Source organism: Mus caroli, chromosome 19 (genome assembly GCF_900094665.2).
Source record: "Mus caroli chromosome 19, CAROLI_EIJ_v1.1, whole genome shotgun sequence".
Classification (NCBI taxonomy): Eukaryota; Metazoa; Chordata; class Mammalia; order Rodentia; family Muridae; genus Mus; species Mus caroli.
In genome coordinates, this window is record NC_034588.1 from 3,025,428 (window position 1) to 3,052,070 (window position 26,643).

Sequence of the window (26,643 nt, forward strand, 5' to 3'; positions counted from 1 at the left end):
AAAAAAAAAAAAAAAGAAAGAAAGAAAGAAAGAAAGAAAGGGTCTCTCTGAGCTGGGTGTGGTAGTGTCCTGGGTGGGAGGCAAAGGCACGTGAGTTGAGGCCAGCCTGGTCTACAAAGTGGGATCCAGAAAGTGTCCAGTCAGGGCTGTGACACACAAGGAGAAATCCTGTCCTGAAAAACCATAAAGGGGGGTGGGGGTCATTTTTAGCTGCCAGGCTGTAGGAAAGAGGAGATCCCAGTTTATGGGAAGTTGAATAATAATTGATTTTAGGATTAGACATATGAAAAGCCATCATTTCAGTGAGGGCCTCAACAGACCGCAGAAGGGAGGGACCTTAATCTGCTGTGAATTCCTTAGATGGGAGGGGAAGAGGGGAAAAAGACCTTCCTGGTGATGGGCTAACCAACCTTCATAATCCTGTTTTCTACCTCTTAAATTGGGAACACTAGCAAACCAAATGAAAATGAGGACATGGCCACTCAAACGTATAGCTGAGGAGAAGGCATGGCTTCCTTGTGGATGCAAGGAAGAGAACAGCCAGAGGCATCTGGAAGAGTCCAGAGCAGGGAGAGAGAGGAGTAGGGGTGCAGAGAAAGCAAAGAGGGCAAAGAAGTGAACCTCCAGGGCTGGAGAGGTTAGGGGACAGGGTCTGCCTGCCAGCCAGGATGACTCTGTACCATGTACCTATGAGTAGGGACTCAGGTAGCCCAAGAGGTTAGCATGGACCTTGATAGATATACATTAGGCACCGAAGACTCACATTGATGTGAGTCAGTCCCTTTTGCCAGAGATAAGCAGAAGGGATCCTCTTAGCAAGTAGGGACTATCACCCCACCCCCACCCCTGCAGGACCCGGCTCCTCTGTGTAACCCTGGCTGCTCTGGAACTCCCTCTGTAGACTAGGCTAGCCTGGAATTCAGAGAATGGCCTGCTGTATGTCCCTGAGGGAATCCTCACTTTTCTCTAAATGCCTGAATTTGGGAAAAGGAATTTCTTGGGGACCTGACAGAATTTTTAAAAGGAGAGAAATATGTGTGTGTGTGCCTTCAATCCCAGATTTTAGAAGCACAGGCATATGCATCTCTGATTTCAAGGATAGCCTGGTCTACAGAGCGTTCCAGGACAGCCAGGCTACACAGAGAAACTTTGTCTCGGAAAAAGCAAATAACAAAAAACAAAAAAGGAAAGAACAAGGAGGAAGAAAGAAAAAAAGAAAAGTGGAAACAAATAGTGCCTCTTTAGGGAGTTGTTAACAACAATGGATAAGATAAGCGGCTAGGTGGAGTGCGGAGAGGGGTTTTGTGAGGCAAAACTGGGAAGAATAACATTTGAAATGTAAATAGATGCCTGGCAGTGGTGGTGCACGCCTTTAATGCCAGTACTTGGGAGGCAGAGGCAGGNGGATTTCTGAGTTCGAGGCCAGCCTGGTCTACAGAGTGAGTTCCAGGACAGCCAGGGATACACAGAGAAACCCTGTCTCGAAAAACAAACAAACAGAAATGTAAATAGATAAAATAACAAACAAATGAAAAAAAGATAAGCGACTAAAGCAAGTTTCATAGGGCTGGGCGTGATGGTGTATGCACGCCTTAAATTCCATCATAGGGAGGCAGAGGCAAGAGGATCCTGTGAGTTCGAGGCCAGCCTGGACTACAGTGTGAGTTTCAGAACTGCCAAGTACTGAAAAGCTTGTCTCAAAAAAAAAAGTTTTATAAAGTGCAAATGTGTATTTGTTGCCAAAAGATAGACTGCAAAATTCGCACTGACTTTACTCCTCTGATAAGCTTGTCTACAAATTAGGTGAGTCACTGTTCCTTTAAATTCTTCCCAATCACCTAAAAAAAAAAAAAAAAAAGGTGGACAAATCGGCACATGCGCACTCTTCCTGGCCCGGACTGTCGCCCTACGGTTGCAGCCTTTCCGCAGCTTGTAGCAAGGAGGTTAAAGGTCCTCCCACTCAGAATTTACGCGCAAGCGTAAACTACGGTTGGGAGCATTTCATCTCGCAAAGAGCCCAGTCCCTTTTTCGCTCTTCAAGGCTCCGCCTCCCGCGGCCAATCAGTGGGCCTCGCCCTTCGCAATGACCAATGGCAGCGAGCGTGGGGGCGTGGTTGGGCGTCCGGGGGCGCGGCCTGGCGCTGAGAGAAGCGGCGGGGCGAACCAGGGGCTCTAGTGAACAGCACAGCCGGACCGAGATCGCCGGCTGTCGGCCAGCGGAAGCGGCCCGGGCCCGGCGGTCCCCGAGATGTCACGATGGCTGTGGCCATGGTCGAACTGTGTGAAAGAGCGTGTCTGCCGCTACTTGCTACAGCACTACTTGGGTCACTTCTTTCAGGAGCACCTCAGCCTGGACCAGCTCAGCCTGGATCTGTACAAGGGCAGCGTTGCTCTGCGGGATATTCACCTGGAAACCTGGGTGAGGAGGCAGGGCAGAGGTGGGATGGTGTGGAGAGAGGGACCACGGGCCAGGGAAGGGTCCTCGCGGAAGGTTTGGGCTGGAGGACAGGCACCGTGTTTGGAGAGGCCAGTGGGTCTCGACCGCCTCCGCCAGGCCCCCTGGCTGGCCCGTCACCACTTAACCAGAAGCTAGGAGAGAAGTCTCTGTCTTCACCTCTCTAGGAGAGACAGACTAGGAAGTGAGGTGTTACTTTCCTAAAAAAAAAAAAAAAAAGTCACCATCATCATACGGAGTTTGGGGGAGCTGCTTGGGGGAAGGGGATTCCCGGGAGTTGGGAGCAGAGAGATGTTGTGGGGAGCCAGGCAGTGACAAGAGCTGGAACTAGGGTAGTCAGGGGAGGCTTTGGGGATGTTAAGAGCCCTGCCAGGGGCACCTGTAGAAAGATGTGTCCTGACCTCCTCACCCATGATCCTGGGCATAAGGGGTGGAGATCACCCCCGGATGTGGATGTCAACAACAGCGTCACTGCCTTCTGTGTTGATCCACACCTCGTGTGACTGTTGCTGCTCTCTACTTCCTGCTTTTGGGAGAGTGGGAGGGGCCTATCTTGGGTTTAGGGAAGGACTTGGTCTCTGGCATCTCTACCTGGAGGGCAGCCCTCCTGGAAAGGTGTACAGGTTTAGCTTCGGGCTAGCTGGGGTGGGGGATGAGAGGAGAAGCTGGGCCTGATGCTCAGGAGGTCTGAGGCCTAGGGTATGGAGTTGGGCAGGAGGCTGGGGGTGGCAGGTGAGGGGCACTGACTCACAGCTGATGATTGGGAGTAGCCAAGGAGCCACCAATTAGAGGCTCCAGCTAAGGGCTGGTATGGGGTCATCCTAGCTCCAAGAGCAGTAGAATGGGCATGTGGCAGGGCTGGCCTCTTTCTCTTTTCTAGCTGGCCTATGGGTCTGCAGCTTCACTTAGAGCTAGAGGTGAGCCATGCCTTTGGGAACAAATATGAGTTGAAGAGATGGTGGCATCTCCTCTAATGGCCTGGTATAAGAGGTGTCTGACCTTGGCCTCTTAGACCGCTCAGAAAAATATCCAACATCTGGGTGTTCCCTTTTTTTGCTTTCAGCCAGAATGCCTTCTCAGTCCACTCTCTTGTTCCTTTTTGGGGGAAAGTCCAGGGCCCTGGCTGTTTTCTAGCCTCTCCCGACAGCACAGGCGCCTCACTTAAGCCCACCCCTCTCCACTCTTCACCCTGCAACCCCACCTTGAAGGGATTCCAAGCAACTAAGTGGTCCAAGGACCAAGTTGAGCCCTGGATCCCAGCCTCAGCTTTCCTGGTACCTGGAGTGACTAAGACAAATGCCTAGGCCTCAGTGTCCCCATCAGTGGAAGAGGAAGGTTGACTCAACCTCTGCTTGCCTCCTGCCTCTGGCCATGTTTGTTTATCTGTGGGCTCAGCGGGTGTTTACCAAGCACTACCCAGAGCACCTGGGTTCTTAGGGAGAAGGCCAGTGACTCATGGCCTCAGGCGTTCCCAGGCGGACAGGGGTACAAACCCAGCACAGCATCCCCTTCCTATGTCTTGAATGTACAGCTCTACTTTGGTTTAGGACTGGGGTCATTTGGCCTTGGGTCAATCCCTCTCCTGGACCTAACCTTGAACTCTGCCTGCCTAGGATGAAGATGTGTTACTTGTTGCTTTTAACTAGGTCTCTCTCCGCTTCTTCTCATGCCTGGGGTGGGCCGGCATCCTACTCCCTCCAGCTGGCTGCTTCCTCCTCACTCTGGCTCACCATCGATCGGGGTGCTGCTGGGTTATGTGCAGGTTCCGCTCACCCCTGCCTAGTGCTCGGTGACTCCGAGTCAGAGCCTGGCATTCTGAGACCCTGGCTACAACCTAGCCAGGCTGGGAGACGAAGGCACTCATTATCTATCCCTGCAGCCTCTGGTTGCCACATAGAAGGTGCTCAGAATCTCATATACCATGTAGCCCAGGTTGGCCTCTAGCTCAGCATATACAGCTTTGACCTCCTGATCTTCTGGGTTTTGCTTCCCCAGTGCCAGGACTATGGTGAGCCTCACCGCATCCAGTTGTACTCTGCTGGAGACCCAGGACTTACTGCATGTTGGGCAAGCAGTTAACCAACTGTATACCAGGCTGGCCTAGATCTTGAGACAGTCCACCTGCCTGTGCTTCCTGAGTACCGGGACTAAAGGCATGCAGGCCACCACGCCCCGCAATAGATAGAGTTTTGAAGCAAACATAAGAAGGGAACTTCCTAGCCGGCTCAAAGAAAGAAGGATGACCACGCCAAGGGTGCTCTCCAAGACAGTGGCTGTGTGAGACTGTGGCAGGTAGCCATATTCGGAGTCTTGGTGAGCTAATTTTTATTTCCCTTGCCTCTTACCCAGTCTGTGAACGAGTTTTTGAGGTCAATGGAGTCACCACTGGAACTGGTGGAAGGCTTTGTGAGCTCCATCGAGGTGGCTGTCCCCTGGGCTGCACTTCTCACTGACCACTGCACTGTGTGTGTGTCAGGCCTTCAGCTTACCCTGCAGCCCCGCCAGGGTTCAGGTGAGAGCAGGGTAAGACCACAGGGGAGGCAGTTGCTGGGGATGGACCCAGGAGAGTCGGGGCCCTTTTCATCCTGACTCCTTGTTCCTTTGCACAGGACCAGGGGCTGCGGACTCTCAGAGTTGGGCCTCATGCATGACCACAAGCCTGCAGCTGGCTCAAGAGTGCCTTCGGGAAGGGTTGCCAGAACCCTCAGAACCACCACAGCCCCTGGAGGGGCTGGAAATGTTTGCACAGACCATTGAGACCGGTGAGCAGATCCCTACTGCTAGTCTGTTCTTGGGTCCTCCAGTCTACAGGACAGGGACCTCAGATAGTAGTACGGAGGCCACCTTCCTACCCAGGCTGGCAGGAACTTGCCTTGCTTCCCAATGCCCCACCTAACTCTAGACACCCACCCTTCCTTCCTTCCTTCCTTCCTTCCTTCCTTCCTTCCTTCCCTCCCTCCTTCCTTCCCCAGTGCTCCGGAGGATCAAGGTGACCTTCCTGAACACTGTTGTGAGGGTGGAGCATTCTCTGGGTGATGAGGAGCGAAGTGTGGCTGTGGAGGTCCGAGTGCAGAGGTAAGGAGTACAGGGGAATGGCAGGAGACAACTGCCTCTTCCCCCTCTCTTAGCCAGGCTCCTGGGAAGGGACAGGCATGACTTGGGTTGGGCATTGGTGGGATTTGGGAAGTGGGCTATGTTGGGAGCCTGAATGTGCATAGACATAAAATCACTCAGATCTTAAAAACTTTGAGACTCAGAACCAAAGGCTGGTTGAGCCTCCAAGACGGAAGCCAGGTTCCTCAGTCCCATGTTGCTGGGACAGCTCTAAAGAGGGGGCTTCGAGCCTGGGGTTGTCTGGACAAGGCCGGGCCCTTCACTCTGCAGACTGGAGTACTGTGACGAAGCAGTGCGGGACCCCAGCCAGGCCCCACCTGTGGATGTGCACCAGCCGCCTGCCTTCCTGCACAAGCTGCTGCAGCTGAGTGGGGTCTGCCTATACTTTGAGGAGCTGCCCTCCCAGGCAGACCCGCCACAGCCACCTCTGCAGATCGGCAGCTGCACGGGGTACGTGGAGCTTATGGTGAGGCTGAAGCAGAACGAGGCCTTCCCAGGCCCCAAGGTGAGTCCCAGCAATGGGGAACTTGATCTGTGGGGCTGGAGAGACAGCTCAGGGGTTCAGAGCACTGGCTGCTCTTTCAGAGGTCCTGAGTTCAATTCCCAGCAACCACATGTAATGGAATCCGATGCCCTCTTCTGGTGTGTCTGAAGACAGCTACAGTGTACTAAATAAATAAATCTAAGAAGTAAAACAATAAGATAAGTAAATCTTTAAAAAAAGAAAGGAAGGAAGGAAGGAAGGAAAGCAAGCGAGTGTTTGACCCGTGTTGGATCTGTTCCCCGAAGTGTTGATTGACACCAGGCCCCAGTGGGGAGAGCCAGTATGGCAGATCATCCTATAATGCCAGCGTTTGGGAGCCTAGTGGAAGGTTGCCTTAAGTTCAACTCCAGAGTAATTCTGGTTCTTACAGTAGAGATTACTATCTTCTTGGCATCTGGGAAAACAGACTCTGAACGATCAAGTTGGCCAAGACCATTCAACTGCTTGGTAGCAAGTTTAGTAGTACAACCAGTGTCCCCAGAGTACGGGCAGGTAGGCTGCCATTCGGGCTGGGTGGCATTATAAAGGCTCCATGGCTGTCCACTTGGTCCCCAGTTGGAGGTATCAGGACAACTGGGATCCCTGCACCTGCTTTTGACCCCGCGTCAGCTCCAGCAGCTCCAGAGGCTGCTCAGTGCCATCAACCTCGCAGGTGAGGCTGCTGGGTGCTGGGCGCAGGGGAGCAGACGGGCGGTCTCGGGACAGCCAGGCAGGCTGTGCTGAACCGTCTTCCCCACAGACCCTGCAGGCCTGGCCGACAAGCTGAACAAGAGCCGCCCACTGGGTGCTGAGGACTTGTGGCTCATTGAGCAAGATCTGAACCAGCAGCTGCAGGCGGGTGCTGTGGCTGAGTCCCTCAGCCTGTACCCCATCACCAACCCCCTCAATTTGGACAGCGCGGGTGGGTACTAGGCCCTTTCCAATTGAAGGGGCATTTGTGTCGGTGCAAATGCTGAGGGGCCAAACCTGTCTGTTTCTGACGGCCCCTCACCCCACCCCCTAGACCTCTTCTTCTCCATGGCCGGCCTCACAAGCAGCGTGACATCGGCTGTCTCTGAGCTCTCCGTGTACAGCGTGGACCTGGGCTCCTCTGTTCACAGCAACATGGCCTTCCACCGACCCTCAACCCCACCCCACTCGGGTGGTAAGTCAGTGACTCTCAGACTTCAGGAGCGAGGTGTGGCGGAGGAGCCTCAGGACAGTGGGTGGATAGAAGCAGGAGGCTCCAGCCATGCCTGTAGACCCACCGACAGTGTCCTAACTCAGCGGTGGAAGCGGGGAGGCAAAATAACACACAGTCTAGGCTTCTTAGTGAGTGCTTTCGGGACTCGGGTCCCCTTTCTACAGAACACGCATGGTAAGACCAGGCTGTACGTTTTAGTGAACAGGCAGTGTGTAGGTCAGAGGCTGGTATGAATGCTTCGTCATATAACCCTTCTAGTACCTTCAGGATTAAACTGAGCCTTGTCCCAGGGTCTGGCATGCAAGAAGAATTTGGTGTCGCCCTGATGAACTTGCCTTCAAGACCCACATGATATGATTTAGCATCCCACAGTCCAGCTTAGCCAGACTGTATTATTTCTTCTCAAAAAAAACCCCAAAAACCAACAAACAAACAAAAACTATTGTTTTTTTTGAGACAGGGTTTCTCTGTGTAGTCCTTGCTGTCCTGGAATTCATTCTGTAGACCAGGCTGGCCTGTAACTTAGACATCCGCCTGCCTCTGCCTTCTGAGTGCTGGGATTAAAGGCGTGCGCCACCACTGCCCAGCCTAGCCAGGGTGTCTTCAACCCCTGCTCAATGGCCAGCTGTGACTGCACTAAGACACCAAGGAGCCCCTATTGAAGCCTCTGTTCCCTCAGGCAAGATGGCCCCAACTCCCCTTCTGGACAGCACGCGCCCTGACTCACGGGTGAAGATGACCTTGGGCGGTGTGAGCTTGACCTTGCTTCAGACAGCTTCCCCATCTTCAGGACCACCTGACCTCCCCACCCACTTTTTTGCTGAGTTTGATGCTGCCAAAGATGGGCCATTCGGCTCCAGGGACTTCTCCCACCTCCGGCCGCGCTTCCAGAGGGCCTGCCCTTGTAGCCACGTCCGGTATGCACCACAGCCCGAGCCAGAGACTTACAGGGAATACCCAAAGCCCGCGACCCACCCCACCCCCTGAAACTTGTGTCCTTGCCCTCAGGTTAACGGGCACAGCCGTGCAGCTGTCCTGGGAGCTGCGCACGGGCGGCCACAGCCGGCGGATAAGCAGCACCGAAGTGCACTTTGGACAGCTGGAGGTGCTGGAGTGCCTATGGCCCAGGGCTGCCACAGAGCCAGAGTACACGGAGGTGAGGACAGAGGAAGGGTGGGCCTGGGGTTCCTTCCGGTGGACGTCGGGGCCAGCCTGACCTTGTTTGCCTTGGGTTTCCCTTGCAGATCCTGAGCTTCCCCAGTCATTCTGGCTCCGAAGCCTCAGCCCGACCCTGCGCCCATCTGCGCCACACACAGACCATTCGCCGGGTGCTCAAGGTAAGCCAGAGCGCTGGCTGCCATGGCCAGGCTGTGTCTCCCTCCCTCCAGGGGCTCTGGCAGGCCTGTCCCGTTCTGACCTTGCTATGATTGTAGCCTGCTATGCCTTTCCCTGCCTGTGTTGAGCCACTAAGGCTGACAAAGCCAAGTGTCGGTGGCTTTTGTCGTATGCACCAGCATAATGTGAGTGTGGTAGCACAGGCCTTGTAGCCCCGTAGGCTCAGCATTTGAGAAGCTGAGGCAAGAAGACAAGTTCAAGGCCTGCCTGAGCTACAGAATGAGTTCAAGGCCAGTCAACCTAAGTCAATCAATCTAATGAATTCCTGTATCAAAATAAGAAGTAATAAAGGGGGGACTGGAGAGATGGCTCAGCAATTAAGAGCACTGACTGCTCTTCCAAAGGTCCTTAGTTCAAATCCCAGCAACCACATGGTGGCTCNCAACCATCCGTAATGAGATCTGATGCCCTCTTCTGGAGTGTCTGAAGACAGCTACAGTGTACTTAGATATAATAAATAAATAAATAAATAAATCTTAAAAACAGAAGAAGTAATAAAGGAGCTGTGCAGTGGCGCTGTGGTCCCTGTCACTGCAGGGTTTACAGCCCCTTCTGACCCCGATGTGGCTCCTGACCCAGCTCCTTCCCACCACTGGGAAGGAAGCCTAGGAACTTTGGTTTATGGAAGCTGCTTCCTCCCCTGTCCTTGCTCACCCTTGCTGACCTATTCACATTACCCCTAACTAGAGCCGGTCCCGGCGCTCCACTGCCTGCCATTGTCACTCAGAACTGTCCCTGGACCTGGCCGACTTCCAATCTGATGTGGAGCTGGGGTCCCTGGACCGCCTTGCTGCCTTGCTCCGTCAAGTCACCACACCCTCTGAGCCACCTGCTGGCCTACTAGTGAGATGCCCTGCTGGTTCTGTGCTGGGGTGGGAAGTGGGCTCTGTCAGTCCCCTGTGGCAGCTCTGACACACCCCGCCCTTCCACAGACAGAGCCCCCACAGGCCACTGAGCAGCAGACAGTGTTTCGTCTCTCAGCACCCCGGGCCACCCTGAGGCTACGCTTCCCCATCCCAGACCTGCGGCCTGACCGGGACCCCTGGGCTGGCCAGGCTGTGCGGGCTGAGCAGCTGCGACTGGAGCTGAGTGAGCCCCAGTTCCGCTCAGAACTCAACAGTGGGCCTGGCCCCCCAGCTCCTACCCGCCTGGAACTTACTTGCTCAGACCTGCAAGGTAATCTTGTCCAGGGAACAGCTGGGGTGGGGCACGGATGTGACTCTGGGGGGAGCAATGATGAGGAACAGGGAAGAGGCAGCTATAAGGCCCTGTCCTTTCTGTCCCCTCCAGGAATCTACGAAGATGGAGAGAAGCCACCAGTCCCCTGCCTGCGGGTCTCCAAAGCTCTGGATCCCAGGAGCACTGAGGCCAAGTACTTTCTACCTCAGTAAGTGGAGTGCTGGAAGGGGTGGCTGGAGAGGGGAGATCTTTTGGTGTTGGTGGCAGGGCACCAATAGGCCTGTGTCCTGGCAGGGTAGTGGTGACCCTGAACCCCCAGTCCAGTGGCACACAGTGGGAGACAGCCTATGAGAAAGGCCGGGATCTAGAGCTGTCCACCGAGAGTCCGTGTGAACTACAGCAGCCTGAGCCCTCGCCCTTCTCCTCCAAGCGGACCATGTACGAGACTGAGGAAGTAAGGGCCCCTGACTTTCCCACTGTGGGCACCATTTATGGGACTGGGCTGTGGCAAGGGGCCCGTAGCTGAGAGGGGACTCTTCTGTTCTGGGTACCAAGGGACTCTGTAGGGAGGGAAGTACCCGAGAATAGGCCCTTCAGTACCAAGACCAGATCCTGGCCATGTCAGCACCTAACACAGTGGTATACTTGGGTTTCAGGATCCTCCTCTGAAGTTGAAGGTTACGGGGGCAGAGGGAGGGGAGGGACACCTGGGGCCCTAGACGTGCTTCACCCCTGGTGGCTTGTGTGTTTTCTCCTGATTGTTGTCTTGAAGGCTGTTATGAAGATTGCAGAGATTCACATTCATGAAGTCTTTGGATTCTTGGGTACTCTGTCCCAGATAGATATAACACGCCCTGGGAGAGAGAGAAAGACTGATGGATGTGTGGAGGCATGGATGCCAAAATCTTCAATTCCGAAGCCAGAAACAGGCTGAGGCTGACCTTTGTCACCTGTCTAGATGGTGATCCCTGGAGACCCTGAAGAGATGAGGACATTCCAGAGCCGGACACTGGCGCTGTCCCGCTGTACTCTGGATGTGATCATGCCCAGTGCCCACATCTTCCTGCCCAGCAAGGAGGTCTACGAAAGTATCTACAACAGGTGGAGACATGGGGCCGGGCTGAGCGGGGCTGGGCTGGGCAGGGCCGGCCCGGGCTGGGCTGGAGGTGTTGTCCTCTGACCTCTGCTGTTGCTGCTCTCCTGTCAGGATCAATAACGACCTGCTCATGTGGGAGCCTGCAGACCTGCTTCCCACATCCAACGCTGCTGCTCAGCCATCTGGCTCTTCAGGGTTCAAGATGTGCAAGTCAGCCTTCAAGCTAGGTATGAGAAGAACACTGGCTGGACGGGAAGGGGGGGTGCAGGTCTGGCGGGGCGGGGCCTTCCCTCCACATCTCCTTCCCACCCAGCCACTTACTCACTCAGACTCGGATTCGGATGAAGAAGACACCCAGTTCTTCTCGATGGCATCAGGTGTCCCCCAGACTCCTGCCTCAGAACCTTCCCCTCGCCAGTCCCAGAGTACCTTCTCCACACTGGTGACAGTGCTGAAGGGTCGGATCACTGCGCTCTGTGAGGCTAAGGTGAGGCAGCCCAGAGCAGGGTGAGCTTCCAACTCCAGAGTTCCCCTTGTAGAGCCACACAAGCCTGCCAGCTTCAACTTAGGAACCAGGGGAGCAGAAAGCTTAAAGGGCCAGCAGCACCCATTGCCACAGCCTGCCTCCCGATTCACTGCCCATCCATCCCCGTAGCTGTCGGCCACTTCCCAGGTTTTTCTCTGTAAAGCACAAGGGCTCCCGGTGCAGCTGGGTCCTTCCCCTTCCGTAAGAAGCACATGGTGCAAACCTCCGGTGATACCGGAAAGGAGCTGAGGCTGCCTCAGGCCGGGATGGTAAGGCGTCGGGGTGCTGGGTGCAGCAGTGAGACTGAGCATGCGCACATCTGCAGGATGAGACGGGGAAGCGGCTGGAGGTCACTCACGGGGAGCTGGTCCTAGATGTGGAGCAAGGCACCATCTTCAGCGTAGCCCAGTACCGTGGCCAACCAGGGCTTGGCTACTTCTGCCTGGAAGCTGAAAAGGCGAAACTCTACCATCGAGGTATGGGGGTCACTGAAACATACATCAAGCTGGGCAAGGGGTTTCAGGAGGGCGGTGTGCCGGGAGTGCAGTGGCCAGCAGCTTCAGCCAGGCTCACAGGACTTCTTCTCAGCGGCCATTGAAGACTACCTGCTACCCACTCATTTGGAAGTGCCCAGCTTTGCTCCCCCCGCTCAGCTGGCTCCAACCATCTACCCATCAGAGGAAGGGGTGACTGAGCGAGGACCCTTGGGCCGCAAGGGCCAGGGTCCCCCCATGCTGTCTGCAGCTGTCCGTATCCACCTGGACCCTCACAAGAATGTCAAGGTACAGGCTCCTCGGCTGTTCACATGCTTGACTTAGGCCACTTCCTCCTCTGCACACTGGAGCTGGCCTCTCACCCTCCTGCCTAACTGCACTTCTCTCTCCAGGAATTTTTGGTGACAGTACGGCTGCACAAAGCCACTCTACGCCACTACATGGCCCCACCTGAACAGAGCTGGCACTCCCAGGTGAGCAAAGGCACCTGGGAAGTCATGTTGCCCTGGAACTACAAACTGATTTGGGCAAACAGGTGAAACATGGGCTGAGGCAACCAGTTTGGAAAATATGGGCTGGACTAGAGCTGACCTTGGCCAGAGCTCCTGATAAGGGTGGTGGTAGACAGCTGGCAGGCAACAGGTGGGGTGCCAGCTGGGCCAGGGACTGGACAGGACGGTGTTAGAGGAGGTCACTCTGTCCCCTCCCCACACTTCTCCCTCCGGCCTGTGCAGCTCCTGGACTTCTTGGATGTGCTGGACGACCCTGTGCTGGGCTACCTGCCCCCGACCGTCATCACTGTCCTGCACACACATCTCTTCTCCTGCGCTGTGGACTACAGGTACTGGCGGGGGCTCGGGGAGGCGGGGTCACGGGCCAGCCTTACAGGGAAGAAGCCTGCTCCAGCCCAAGTCTGTCACTCAGGCCCCTCTACCTCCCTGTGCGTGTCCTGGTCACTGCTGAGACCTTCACCCTCTCCAGCAACATTGTCATGGACACGTCTACCTTCCTGCTCAGGTATGCAGGCTGCTCCTAGGCCTGGTCCATCCCACTCCCAGCTGACTTCCTGCTGCCTGTCTAGCCAGGACCCCATGTTCTCATGTTCTCAGGGATGCGAGCTGTCTTCATTTCCACCCCACCCAATCAGTCTTGTAACCCCACTCTGGGAGTTCCACAAAGCATGCAGAAGGACGAGAAGCTAGAACACAGTGCTTAGCTAGGTGCAACCCAGCATGGCACTGGATAGGAAGGAGGGAGCTATGCCTACTGTGATCATAATTGTAAAAGCTGGTCAGTAGTTATGTGGTCCCAGCTGAAGCTAGAGCATCCTGCCTAGACAACTTTGTAAGACCGTCTCAAAAAGTAGGAAGAGATGTAGCTCAGGTTAGACCATGTACCTGATGAGGACAAGGCCCTGTGTTGGGTTCCTAGGACTAGATGGATGGATGTATAAACAGAGACCATGCTGCAGGGGATGGGAAGGGTACCTCCATGCACTGAGAAGTACAAGTTCAATAAGAGAATTAGAAATAATTTGAGTATCTTTAAGTCCCAAGAGACTGAGTAGTGTGTAGTGTCCCCTGTGTCCCCCGTGTCCCCTGTGCTGAGGCCAACAAGGTCTCAGCACTGTAGCATCTTAGGCACTTGGACCTCCCTGCCCATCACCTCCAGGACCCCTTGTACCCCTTTGCCCAGCTACCACTGAGCTGCCGCCTGCAGTGGCTCCTGGGCCCTTCTCAGCCCTGTTCCCCACCAGGTTCATCCTTGATGACTCCGCTCTGTACCTGTCTGACAAGTGTGAGGTGGAGAGCCTGGATCTGCGGCGAGGTGGGCAGGGCCTGGGTCGGGCTCCCCACACTGAGGGTATCACGCAGGACTGCTCTCATACACATACATGCATGTGCGTGCACACATCCACACAGCTGTAGGAGACACTGTGACTTCTTCCTCTAGTGATGGGTATGGAAGGGGCAGGGTGGACAGAGACCGTGAGGACCTTTCTTCTGTTCTCTGCCTCAGATTATGTCTGTGTCCTGGACATTGACCTCCTGGAACTTGTCATCAAAACCTGGAAGGGCAGCACTGAGGGCAGACTGGTAAGTGTGAGGCCACCAGGAGTTGGGAGAATAGTGGCTGTCACCATGCTTGCCCTTGCCTGCTGGGTTCCTCCAGGAGAGAGCCATGTCCCTGTTGTATGTCCTTCCAACCCACTGAAGGCAACCTGCAGGCAGGACAGAGGTGGCCCAGGGAGACCGCCACTTTGGAGCCCAGGTTCTCTCATCTTTGTGATGAGATAACAGTTCCTGCATCACTAGGCTGCAGTGGGGCAGGGATGGGTGGGTGAGCTGTACTCCATCAGTCTGGAATGTCTACATATTTGGGTGGTGAGGTACTGCCTCAGCTGACTAGACAAGGGAATATCCCCTTGCTTTCCCTCCATCCATGTGGGAGACAGAGTTGAGATACCCTGTGGGAAGGGGAGCCTGGTTTGTGGGGGCTCCTGTGCCAATGCCATGCCCCCCGCCCACAGAGCCAGCCTCTGTTTGAGCTGCGCTGCTCCAACAACGTGGTACACGTGCACAGCTGTGCTGACTCCTGCGCCCTGCTGGTCAACCTGCTCCAGTACCTAACCAGCTCGGGTGACCTGCACCCCCCACCCCGGCCCCCCAGCCCTACAGAGATCGCTGGCCAGAAGGTACAGGTGAGGCCTGGCCACACAGGCTACCAGAGCTCGGCCAGGCCCCTCTCTTTACACACACCCAAGGCCTGGATTGGAGGAGCCCTGGAGCTACCCCTCCCTCTGGTGCTCAATCCTGCCCCTTCCCTTTCCTGCCCCAGCTTTCGGAGAGCCCTGCCTCCCTGCCCTCATGCCTACCTGTGGAGACAGCCCTCATCAACCAACGAGACCTGACTGATGCCCTTCTCGACACTGAACGGCGCGGCCTGAGGGAGCTGGCCCAGTCATCGGGTCAGTGAGCGTACCCTAGGGGTAGCAGGCCCAAGCAGGTCCCCTCAGCCATATCTCACACTGGCCTCCGTCTCCCACAGGTGGCCCACTCCCTCAGGCCTCTCCCGTCTCCGTCTATCTGTTCCCCGGTGAACGGAGTGGGGCCCAGGCCCCTTTGCCTCCTCCTGGGGCCTCTTCTCATACCTTGGGTTCTAAGGCAAAGGAACATGAAAACGAAGAGGAAGGGGATGGAGACACCCTGGACAGTGATGAGTTCTGTATCCTTGACGCCCCTGGCCTAGGCATTGCGGTGTGTGCTGTGATGGGAGCTCTTGGGTGGGAGGGGCAGCCTTGGCTCTTGCCTTGAAGGCACAGATGGAAGAGTCCAGAGGAGGGGACACAGTATGTTACACAGAGATAGAGGAGAGAAGAAGAGGGGCCACTTAGCAGAAGGGAGGGCTGTGCAGTGCACTCCATGTCCAAGCTCACCGAAGCTCCAGGTGACAGGCCCAGCAAGAGACTCCTCGGTCTGAGCAGGAAGGACTGCTCAGACATGGTCACTGGGCTGCTAGTGGGGTGGGGGGCATAAAGGCAAGTGCTGGGCTGAGCATGTTGTCACACGTCTTTGCTCTGCTCTTTCCTGGCAGCCCCGAGACGGGGAGCCCATCGTGACACAGCTACATCCAGGCCCCATCATCGTGCACGACGGTCACTTCTCCCAGCCCCTGGGAAGCACTGACCTGCTGCGTGCGCCTGCCCACTTCCCAGTGCCCAGCAGCCGTGTGGTACTACGGGAGGTCTCCTTCATCTGGCACCTCTATGGGGGTAGAGACTTTGGCCTTCACCCCACTTACAGGTTAGAGGCATGTAGGTAGCAGCTGGTGGGATTAGATTTCGGGCATAGCCTAACTACGACCTCAAGCCTCCTGCATCATCCGCCCTGACCCTGAGTGCTTTCTTGCCCCCCGCTAGAAGGCCCTCGCTGAGGCTGTAGATGGCAGGTGTTTCCTCAGAGTCAGCTTTCCCCTGTGTCCTTTTCACAGAGCAAGAGTAGGCCTCACAGGCCCCAGGGTCTCGCCTTCCCGCTCCTCTGGTCCCAACCGTCCCCAGAACTCCTGGCGTACCCAGGGTGGCATTGGACGGCAACACCAGGTCCTCATGGAGATCCAGCTCAGCAAAGTGAGTGGCTGAGCTGGGGGCGGACACAGAAGTGAGGCTCTGGGGAGAGAGAGAGAGAGACCACATCAGCTAGCACCGGGCAGTGGGGTATGGTAAGGACGGATTCCAGAGGAATTGGATAGCAGGAGCCATGGGTTCCATGCTATGTCACACGAATAAGAGAATCGTCCAAAGGGTTTGAGCCCAAAAGGGGTGTTTCTCAGAGCTCTGCTGCTGAGGAGGCACGGAGACAAATGACAGAACACGCAAGGCTGTTGTAGGAGGAGGGCTCGAGACACCGCACCCTAGGAGGTAGGAGCCGGAAGCATTCAGGGAGAAGCTTGATGAGAGAGGTGGGGGGCCTGCTGGGTGGGAGCCAGTGAGTCACACGGTAAACAAGTCATGGCCCCAAGTCATGGCACAGAGCATGTTCTCCTGTAGTTATGGAGCGCGGCTTAGAGAGGCTGGGGCCATCCTGGGCAGACAGAAGGCATTTAGAGACGGTGAGGTATGGAAGGGGCGTCCACAGAGCCTCATAAGGTGGCTTTGCACTTTCAGCGGAGCATAGGCTGTGGGAGGCTTAGGTGGGTTGGGGCAGGCCAAGTTCAGTACGGCTAGATTGGTGGCAATTGGTTGAGCTGTGTCAGTGCCCAAGCATTTCCCACCCATAGGGGTGGGACAGGGACAGGAAGGTTCTCTGGGAAGGAAGGGACCTCAAGTCAGACCTCCCCATCCCTCTTAGGCCTGGTTCCCAACTCAGGCCTCATCCACCCGCAGGTGAGCTTCCAGCATGAAGTGTACCCAGAAGAGTCGGCCATAGCTGGGGGCCTGGGCCAGGAGCTGGACGAGCGACCACTGTCCCGCCAGGTGCTCATTGTTCAAGAGCTAGAGATCCGAGACCGGCTGGCCACCTCCAAGATCAACAAGTTCCTTCATTTGCACACGAGTGAGCGGCTGCCACGGCGCACACACTCCAACATGGTAAGAGTGCATCTGGGTATGGGCAGCCTCTTCCGATAGCCGAAGGTGTGTGTGGAGGACAGGGTTGATGGCAGTCAGGAATGGGGCTCCCAAGGCCCGGCAGATACCCAGTTTATCCTCTGCCCTTAGCTTACCATCAAGGCACTGCATGTGGCTCCCACCAGCAGCGTCGGAGGGCCGGAGTGCTGTCTTCGAGTCTCCATGATGCCTCTGAGGCTCAATGTGGACCAGGTGAGTAGATCATCAAAGGCGGAGTCCAGCCAGAGCCTTTCCCCATTGCCAGGCCCTGGATCTGACCCAGAACTCTCCCTACAGGATGCCCTCTTCTTCCTCAAGGACTTTTTCACCAGCCTAGCAGCCAGCATCAACCCCATGGTCCCAGGGGACACTTCTGAGGGTGAGAGACCAGGCCAGGAAGGGGAGTCTAGATCCTGGCTGCCCTACATCCTCTGTTCCATCCTTGATCTGTAACCTTTGTTCCTGCAGCTCCCCGAGAGACCCACAGCCGGCCTGGCAGCCCCCAGGAAGGGCAGTCTGAGGACACAGATACAGCCAGCAGCCCACCGGAAGCTTCAGGCAGTGGCCACAGCTCCTCTGACCAGCAGCCCATCTATTTCAGGTAAGGTAGAGGGGCGCTGGGCCAGGCTATCTGAAAACCTGGCCAGTGGCCAGTTAGAGACCAGGGGGTCTCCTCTCCCTTCTTTCCCCTTCAGGGAGTTCCGCTTCACATCTGAGGTGCCCATCTGCCTGGATTACCATGGCAAGCATGTCACTGTGGACCAGGTGGTGAGTGGTTCCATCAGGCAGGCTGTGTGAGCTGCCGTCAGAGTCCAGTGTCTGGGACCAGGATTCAATGTGTATCCCAAAACATAGCCACACATCCTGTTCTCCCTCCCAACAGGGCACTTTCATGGGACTCCTAATCGGCCTGGCCCAGCTCAACTGCTCAGAGCTGAAGCTCAAGAGGCTCTGCTGCCGGCATGGGTGAGCTCCCAGCCCCTGTGGGGAGAATCGACAGCCTTCCCTCTGCCGTTTCTCATGGGTTGTATGGCCTTGGCCAAATCCTCACTCTTCTCAGGCCTCTGTCGTTTCTCTGTAGTAGGCTTTTGTTGCTCTACAGCACTGGGTAAGACCTTGGGGTGAATAGGTACCTAGTCACACTGCGCCTGGGCCCTGTCACATCTTTCTAGGCTCCTGGGTGTGGACAAGGTGCTGTGCTATGCCCTCAATGAATGGCTGCAGGACATTCGTAAGAACCAGCTGCCTGGCCTGCTGGGAGGCGTGGGCCCCATGCACTCGGTTGTGCAGCTCTGTGAGTGTCTGCCTTGAGAACTCTGCTTTGTTTGGGTGGGAGGTTTTTATAGAACAAATATGGACCAAGGGAAGTAAGAAAGCTCCCCAAAGTGGGAGGGGTTCCAAGGGAAGACTACCCTTTTTGAAATAATTTCATTTACTTTGTGTGTGCCGTAGAGTACATGCGGACGTCAGAGGGCAGCTTACAGATGCTCTCCTCACACTCTGAGAGCCCTCAGTAGTGAACTCAGTCAGGTCAGCAGACCTGCGGCAGCACCTCTACCTGCTGAGCCATCCTGCTGGCTATTTTTTTTTAAATTAGAGTCTCACTATGTAGCTCTGTCTGTCCTGGAACTCACTATTCCTGGACTCAGAGAGTCCACCTGCCTTTGCCTTCCAATGCTGGGGTCACAGGGCACTGGCATCACAGGCATGCGACAGCATACCTGGCCTGTGCTGTCAAGCCTAAGGACTTTTGAAATTGCACTTGGATGCCAGGCACTGTGCCATGCGCCTGTACTCCACGCTCTGGGGAAGCACAGACAGGAGGCTGCTTCTCACTTAGTTCAGGGACACGAAAGCAACCTCAATAGGGTCAGGGAAAGCTACTTAGCAAGATGCTGTTTTAACAGAAAAATTAAGGGAAGAGAAACTGGATTGGCACCAGGCAGTGGTGGCACAGGCCTTTAACTCCAGCACTTGGGAGGCAGAGGCAGGCAGATTTCTGAGTTCAAGGCCAGCCNACTTCATTCCTCCTTAGAATAGGGAACAAAACACCCATGAAAGAAGTTAGAGACAAAGTTTGGAGCTAAGACAAAAGGATGGACTATCCAGAGACTACCCCACCCGGGGATCCATCCCATAATCAGCCACCAAATCCAGACACTATTGCATATGCCAGAAAGATTTTGCTGAAGGGACCCTGTTATAGTTGTCTCGTGAGAGGCAATGCCAGTGCCTGGCAAATACAGAAGTGGATGCTCACAGTCAGCTATTGGATGGAACACAGGGCCCCCAATGGAAGAGCTAGAGAAAGCACCCAATGACCTGAAAGGGTCTGCAACCCTATAGGTGGAACAATATGAACTAACTAGTACCCCCAGAGCTCATATCTCTAGCTGCATTTGTAGCAGAAGATGGTCTAGTTGGTTTTCACTGGGAAGAGAGGCCCCTTGGTATTGCAAACTTTATATGCACCAGTACAGGGGAATGCCAGGGCCAAGAAGCAGGAGTGGGTGGGTAGGGGAGCATGGCGGAGGGAGGGTATAGGGAACTTTCGGGATAGCATTTGAAATGTATATAAAGAAAATGTATAATAAAAAAACACTTACCATTTTGATTTCATGTATCCTTCAAAATTCATGTAAGAAAAAAAAGGGTGAAACTTCATTTCCTTTCTTAAAAGCTCTGTGCTTGGAAGACATTTTCTACATCTAAAATATATTATACCCAGTACATTATTTATTTACATACTTTGTAATAGCTAGTATATGCGTTGAGAAATTGTGGCACAAGTTTGTTTTCCTTTCCGTAGTATTTACTGTTATTACAGTTCTATGCTTACTACCTCCATGCCTATTAACCTTTCAGTAGGTTTAACAGGCGCTTGTCTTAAATCTCAGTACTCTGGAGCCAGAGGCAGGAATCTCTGGGTTCAAGCCTTCCTGATCTACATGGAGAGCTTGAGGCCAGGTAAGGATTGAGAACCTTTGTCTCAAAAGCAAAGGAAAGAAAAAAAAAGGCAGGGGGAGGGAGGGAGGGAGGGAGGGAGGGAGGAAGGAAGGAAGGAAGGAAGGAAGGAAGGAAGGAAGGAAGGAAGGAAGGAAGGAAGGAAAAGAAATTGGATTGGGAAAAGGTCATTGGGCAGAGAAGAAAGTCCAGGGCAAGCTTGGCCTCTCTGATAATCCTGTCCTCTAGTCCAAGGGTTCCGGGACCTGCTGTGGCTACCCATCGAGCAGTACAGGAAAGATGGGCGCCTCATTCGGGGGCTGCAGCGTGGGGCTGCCTCCTTTGGGTCATCCACAGCCTCTGCTGCTCTGGAACTAAGCAACAGGCTGGTCCAAGCCATCCAGGTGAGTGCAGGGCCAGAACAGAAAATAGACACCCTTGTCCCCAGGCTCCAACTCTGCCCGCACAGTCCCACTGAAAGCTGAAACTTGAAAAGGCTGGGCACAGTTAAAGCCACATGCTATGGAGGCTCCCACGGTGGAGCCAAAGCGCATCTGGGCCGTCAGAACTGACCATGCCCCATGCTCCAGCTGCCTGAAAGTGATGAGTGTACAGGGAGCAGATGCAGAGACCCAGTCAGTTCTTCCAGGTTCTGTATTTCACTGAGCCCCAGAGGCCACCCCCTACCAAAGCCCTGGTCTTCAGGGGAGTGATTGAGTCCTGGGGTAGGACTGGGTGTGCCTGCAGATATGTGGAAACACTGCATCAAGAGAGCTTTGAGCTCAGCCCTCAGAGGGGAGGGCAGAGTTCCAGGGGTCTACAGTGGGAGGGGGAACAGGCCAGAGGGGCGGTGGGCAGAAGGCACTATTGTTCTGATTGTACAGGGGTGCCCTCTAGTGGGGAACTAGACAGCTCAGGCAGGTGTCAGCATGCCCAGCCTAGGTGGGAGGCCCACAGGAAAGTTTTCCAGTGCCTTCAACCATGACCACCTCACCAAGCCCAAAAGACTTCTCTCCTTCCTCCTCTTCTTCCCCTTCCTCCTCTTCCTCTTTCTCCTCCTCTTCCTCCTCCTTCTCCACCTCCTTCTTCTTTCTTATTTATTCTTTGTGTGTGTACCATGGCTTGTATTTGAGGTCAGACAATTTTTGGGACTCAGTCCTCTCTACCATGTGAGTCTCTAGAGTTGGGGATTGATTTCAGGTCACCTCACAGCAAATACCTTGGGAGCCATCTTACCAGCCCTGGAAGGGTGTATAAATGTCTCCTTAAGTTAAGGAGGTCCTTTCAAGAGGTGGAGAGGTGGCCCAGCAGTTAAGACTGAAGCTGCTCTCACAGAGGCTTGGGGCTCAGTTTCTAGCGCTTTATGGCTGTAACTCCAGCGCCAAAGGATCCAGTGCCCTCTTCTGACCTCCAGGGGTACTGCATTACTCGAAATCACACACAAATAAAAATAAATGAATATCTAACAAAAATGTAGGAAGTTCTCTGAGGTAGGTAATGGAGGGGAAGGGGGGGTGAGACAAAGACTGGCTAGGACAGGGAATAGTCATGCTGGAAGGTCTGGTCCCCAGGGTGGCCTGCAAGGAAAGACCACCCTGCCATCATCCAACTCTGGTGTCCTTCAGGCTACAGCTGAGACAGTGTATGACATCCTGTCCCCGGCTTCTCCCGTCTCCCGATCCCTACAAGACAAGCGCTCTTCACGGAAGCTACGCAGAGGTCAACAACCTGCTGACCTCCGGGAAGGCATGGCTAAGGCTTATGATGCTGTTCGAGAGGTGAGGACCACCCTAGACCCACTTGCAGGTGCCCCCCATACCCACCCCTCACTCACTGACCTCTGACCTCCACAGGGTATCCTGGATACAGCTCAAACCATCTGTGATGTGGCATCCAGGGGCCATGAGCAGAAGGGACTGACAGGTGCCGTGGGGGGTGTGATCCGACAGCTCCCCCCAACCGTGGTAAAACCAATAATTGTAGCAACAGAGGCAACATCCAACGTGCTAGGGGGCATGCGTAACCAGATCCTTCCAGATGCGCACAAGGACCATGCTCTCAAGTGGCGATTGGAGGAGGCCCAGGACTGACTGCAGGCACCCAAGATCCACCTACTGTCCCAACATGCCCACCGTGTCGAGCCAGCCACAGTGGTGCCACCAGCTCCCTGTGTTCCTGATTGCTGTGACCCACAGCTAGGCCACCAGGTCCTTCAAAGGATGGCCACTGTGAAGGATACCTGCCCAGCCTGCTTGTTGCCAACTGGCCGAGAGAGTGGGCCCTCCCGGCTTTGGGGCCTCTGCCCTGTCTGTGCACTTTCGTCTGGGGAGAAAGGACTTTGCTTCTCCCTGCTACCTGGGCCCACACTGCTGCCTTGTTCCAGAATGAGGATGGAGGCTTTTGGACCCATGGACCCCACTCAGCCAAGTGTCTCTCCGTGTCTCACGGGGAGGTGGGGGATAGATGCCATGTGGGTCAGTGTATTTTTAAGATCTCTGAGCGTGTGGGTCAGTGTCTGCATGAAGTGGAATAAACTTGCCCACCGCCAGCCCGGGCCACGTCCAGGTCCTCTGTACCTGTGAGACCCCAGTCTGCCCCACTCTGCCTAAGCCTTGATCTGCCTGTTCCCACCTCTGCATGCAGTACACACCTCCTGCCACCAGGAGGCACCACACTTCACCCTCAGCCTTCTGATGCAAACAGGCTTTGGGTTCAACCTACTTACTATCCTGGTGCCTGTCATCTTGGCACTACTTCCAAGTGAAGCTGGGGGGAGTTGCCTGGCAGCCCCAGAGGAAGAGTCCCTGAGAGTCCGCATCAAACCCCATTTCTTGGTTCTATTCCTGTCAGACCCCAGGCTCCAGCCTTATTCTTGAGGCTGGAGCCAACCAGGGCTCCAGGTCTGTCCTGGGAATCTCTGGATTGTGACCTAAGGCAACATCTGTTAGTCTGCCAGCCGTGGCAGTGCCCAGGGCGTCCCACCATTTTGAGAGAGTGGCTTTTGGGGTACCCAGGTCTTATGCTGGGACAATGCTGTGTTGTTCAGAAGAAGCCTGTTGACCCCATCCCACGTTCATTGTCACAAGGGAGCCATCTGCGGTAGCACTGCCAGGAAGTGGGTGGGCCTGTGGGGAGGATCACTTGTTGGGCATCCCTGGTTACCCCTGAAGTTAGCTGTGGTCGCTCCGCTTTTGGCCCCCATCATAGACCTGAGTATTGAATGAGAAGACTTCGTTGGGCCCCATCCCCAAGTTTGGCTGTCTGGCTAGCAAGGGCCAACAGACTAGGCATGAGGTCAAGCCAATGAAGCCCATGGGTGGCCAGGGTCTGGTGGCACTGGGTAGCTGAAGACCCAGTCTGGTACTTCCTGGACCCGCCCTGCCAGCTGGGGCACAGTCCAGGTCTGCTGCCCTTCGGACCCCACTTAGGGTCAGTATTGATGGCAGTGGGCTAATCATTAACGCGACCAGGGCTGGGCCAACGGCTCAAAAGGCTTGGCCCAGGGTGGCCCCACTTCCTCCTTGTGCCCCGAAGGCCAGCTAGGTGCAAGGTAAGAGCTCCCAGGCTCCTCCAGAAGGCTGCCGAAGGCTCCCGACTCCAAGCCTTCCTGCCAAGCCATCAGCCCTTCTGAGCAAGTTCTGTCCTGTGGCTCTGTTTCCACCTTTGGGTAAAGTGGCTGGTGCTTCCCTGCTCTATGGAGACAGAATTCTTAAGCAGCTATGTCTGACTTCTAGATGTCCAGGGCCTCATGGAACAGGAGGCTGGGCCTTGAGGGGGCTACTGGGCTGTGGGGAAACGGGAAATCATCCAGTCTGGCATCTTCCTTGGCAGCTCCACTGCTTCTCTGGGCCTTTATCTACTACAGGGGCATGATCCGAGCACACTCTAGAGGCTTCCCTTTCTTTCTAGAATCCTGAGTCCCAGCAGGACAAACACTGGGCCCTGTCAGTGAAGCCTCTTGGGCCAGAATCTGTGGAAGGGATGAGAGCACAGATGTATTCCCAGACACTGGGGTCAGCTCAGAGGTCCCACCTCAAAACTCCTTGTCACAGCAGGGACAGAATGGGTGGAAGGAAAGTGTGCAAGATGGCCCCCAAAGGTAGGGAGTGTAGTGCCTCAGAGAGGTTAAGCTACTTGTCTGAGGTCGCACAGTTCCAAGGCCCTTGCTGGCTTAGACTATTGAGGTTCTGAATTCTAGGTGCTGGCCACCTATGGCCCTGCTCTGGGCATTCACTGAGCTTGCTTGGGTAGCAGCATCCCACTCTCACGTCTTCCTTTTTTCCCTGTTCTGATGCTTAAGCCCAGAGCCCTAAACCAAGCCCTCTACCCCTGAGAGTTCCTGCCCACCTACCCTCCCACCCCTGACTTTCCTTCATCTCTCTAGCTTCCCGTCTGTCCTTTTCTTTCTCAGCCTCATTTCCCTCATCCCTCCTGTTCCTTCAGTCTTCTCTTGTCTCTAGCTTCCTGGGTAGGGCCACCCTCAGGCAAGATTACAATCCAGTTGCCTTTTGCTGTCCCTCTGTCCCATGGCTGTAGCCAGGAGGGTGGGCCTGAAAGTAGGCCTCAGCTCTGTTTAGAAGGGAAGGAGGAAACCGGAAGGGAACTTGGAGCAGAGGGTGTGGGTGTCCATGGGCTGCAGTAGAGTTGTAAATCAGAGCCACTCCCAGTCTGATGAGGAGGCTCTGGGCTTGAGCCTGGACTTCGCTCAGGAAGGTTGGCGTCCTATGGGGTGCCAGGTGTGGGCCTTGGATGAATGATAAGAAGCCTCAATAAAAAGTGGACTTGGAGCTGAGAGGCCTACGGGCATGAGTGGGCAGCTGTGGGGCTCTTCCCAGGATCCTGCAGAGAGGAGGTGCCTGCACCTGTGCTGACCCCCGTGGCTCCCACCCTCTGTAACAGCAACTCCATGTGGAAGTGCCCACTGGTTCCAGTGGGGCTGCTGTTATCTGGGGTGGCGGCTAGTACCAGCAGAGGAAGAGGAGCCACAGCCACCCAGCATGCCAGGAGGAACCTACACAGCAGTCTTCAGGCATGGGAAAGCAACGAATAGTGGGTTGTCAGCAGGCTGCCAAGATGGCGTGCACAGGGCTCTGACCTATGAATTGACAGCCAGTACTCTCTTCTGTCCTCTGGCTGCCAATTCCATAGGTCACAGGTATGTTCACCTCAATGCCAGCCATAAGGACTCGAAGGAGCAGGGTGGGGGAGGGTATCAAAGTCAAGGTCCCTCCTCCTTCTTCACACTCCCTCCTTCCTGTTTCCAGTTGTGAAACCCTGCCTGACTGCCCTACAGGACACCTGTGTGTTCCCATCCCAGCGTCTTTACCAGGTTCTTCTTTGATTGCTGGCGGGAACTTGCTGTGTGGTCCAGGCTAGCCTTGAACCTGTCTCTGCCTGCATAGCACATAGGTCTGCAGGCTTGGACCGTTGTCATGGCACCAAGAACACTCTTCATCTCCCCCCAGGCTCAGCCCAAGCTTGTCCCTGAAGTGCTATGGGTGGTACTCAACCAAACAGCAGCTTCTCTGTTTGTTTCAGAGACAGGGTTTCATGTAGCCCAGGCTGGCCTCAAACTGTGTAGTGTAGGGTGACTGAGAAATTTGTGAGCATGTCTGGTGCCTGCCAATTCACGGTGCTAGACATGCTAGGCAGGAACACACTCCCAGCCTATGATTCTTCTTGGGCTTTGGTTTGGTTTGGGTTTTGAGACAGGGTCTCACTATGTAGATCTAGCCATCCTGGAACTCACTGTGTAGACCAGGCCAGCCTCGAACTCCACCTGCCTCTGCTTCCCAGGCACTGGGAAGGTGTGCACCACCATCACCCAGCTCCCAGCCTAGGGCTTTTCTTAAAAGTGATTGATTCCAAGTGCCACCAGGGCTCGCAGGGCCTCTGGCTTGCTCCCAGGCACGCCCCCTAAGAACTGTGTCCACTGAGTCCCGTGCTGCACACAGTTAATCTGTGCTGTGTGTCCATATGCTTACCACCCATGAGCTCGGCCCCAAGCCCTCAAGCCCATAGATGCACCAATTATGTTTTGCAAACATTCTGAGATTCCATCTCACACTGCCAATGGCAGGGGACTTTAGGGCCCAGTCTGGGCCCACTCCAACTGCTCCTTTCTCTTGCAAGTCTCACTTCTGAGAGGCCTGGAACTTCAGGCTCCCTGGGTCCAGCCAAGGCTAATGGAGAACCATCTGAGAGGGCAGGACCACACACACGGCAGTCCCAACCTGTGTCACACCACTCCTACCCTTTTTTTTTTTTTTAAGATTTATTTATTTATTACATGTAAGTACACTGTAGCTGTCTTCAGACACTCCAGAAGAGGGCACCAGATCTTGTTACGGATGGTTGTGAGCCACAGTGTGGTTGCTGGGAGTTGAACTCAGGACCTTTGGAAGAGCAGTCAGTGCTCTTAACCGCTGAGCCATTTCTCCAGTCCCCACTCCTACCCTTATTTCACTGTTTTTTGAGACAGGGTCTCAGTATGTAGGCCAGGAATTCACTGTGTAGACCCTGGAGATCCACCTGCGGATCCTCCTGAGCTAGGATTACAGGCTTTCTCGCTGTACCTGTAAGCCCTTTTCTTTTTTTTTTTTTTTTTTTT

The 26,643-nt window shown here is 54.9% G+C and overlaps 1 protein-coding gene across 2 annotated transcripts; it reads left to right on the plus strand.

Moving 5' to 3' along the window:
• Nucleotides 1-2,120: 2,120 nt before the first annotated feature.
• Atg2a (autophagy related 2A) lies at nt 2,121-22,581 on the plus strand. Of its 2 annotated transcripts, none has more exons than XM_021151449.1 (40): nt 2,121-2,419; nt 4,805-4,967; nt 5,065-5,217; nt 5,428-5,530; nt 5,840-6,074; nt 6,669-6,765; nt 6,853-7,014; nt 7,117-7,257; nt 7,976-8,213; nt 8,305-8,452; nt 8,541-8,633; nt 9,379-9,534; nt 9,624-9,867; nt 9,982-10,078; nt 10,165-10,324; nt 10,829-10,971; nt 11,078-11,193; nt 11,296-11,453; nt 11,818-11,968; nt 12,081-12,274; nt 12,379-12,459; nt 12,721-12,827; nt 12,911-13,003; nt 13,743-13,813; nt 14,006-14,082; nt 14,517-14,681; nt 14,825-14,954; nt 15,035-15,243; nt 15,581-15,789; nt 15,977-16,112; nt 16,869-17,072; nt 17,202-17,303; nt 17,388-17,469; nt 17,559-17,691; nt 17,786-17,858; nt 17,974-18,056; nt 18,263-18,384; nt 20,283-20,437; nt 21,659-21,811; nt 21,887-22,581. In XM_021151449.1, the coding sequence occupies exons 1-40, from the start codon at nt 2,249-2,251 to the stop codon at nt 22,121-22,123; spliced, it is 5,745 nt and encodes a 1,914-aa protein (XP_021007108.1). In that variant the 5' UTR covers nt 2,121-2,248; the 3' UTR covers nt 22,124-22,581. The 2 variants fall into 2 exon arrangements, with proteins under 2 accessions (XP_021007108.1, XP_021007107.1); XM_021151448.2 differs by having other exon boundaries at nt 2,138-2,419; nt 14,517-14,687.
• The last annotated feature ends 4,062 nt before the right edge of the window (nt 22,582-26,643 follow it).

Excerpts from the sequence above, each read along its gene's own strand:
- Atg2a (XM_021151448.2), top strand. The coding sequence starts at position 2,249 with ATGTCACGATGGCTGTGGCCATGGTCGAACTGTGTGAAAGAGCGTGTC. Across the intron at positions 2,420-4,804 it reads ATATTCACCTGGAAACCTGG|TCTGTGAACGAGTTTTTGAG; the intron begins GTGAGGAGGCAG and ends CCTCTTACCCAG. Across the intron at positions 5,531-5,839 it reads GTGGAGGTCCGAGTGCAGAG|ACTGGAGTACTGTGACGAAG; the intron begins GTAAGGAGTACA and ends TTCACTCTGCAG.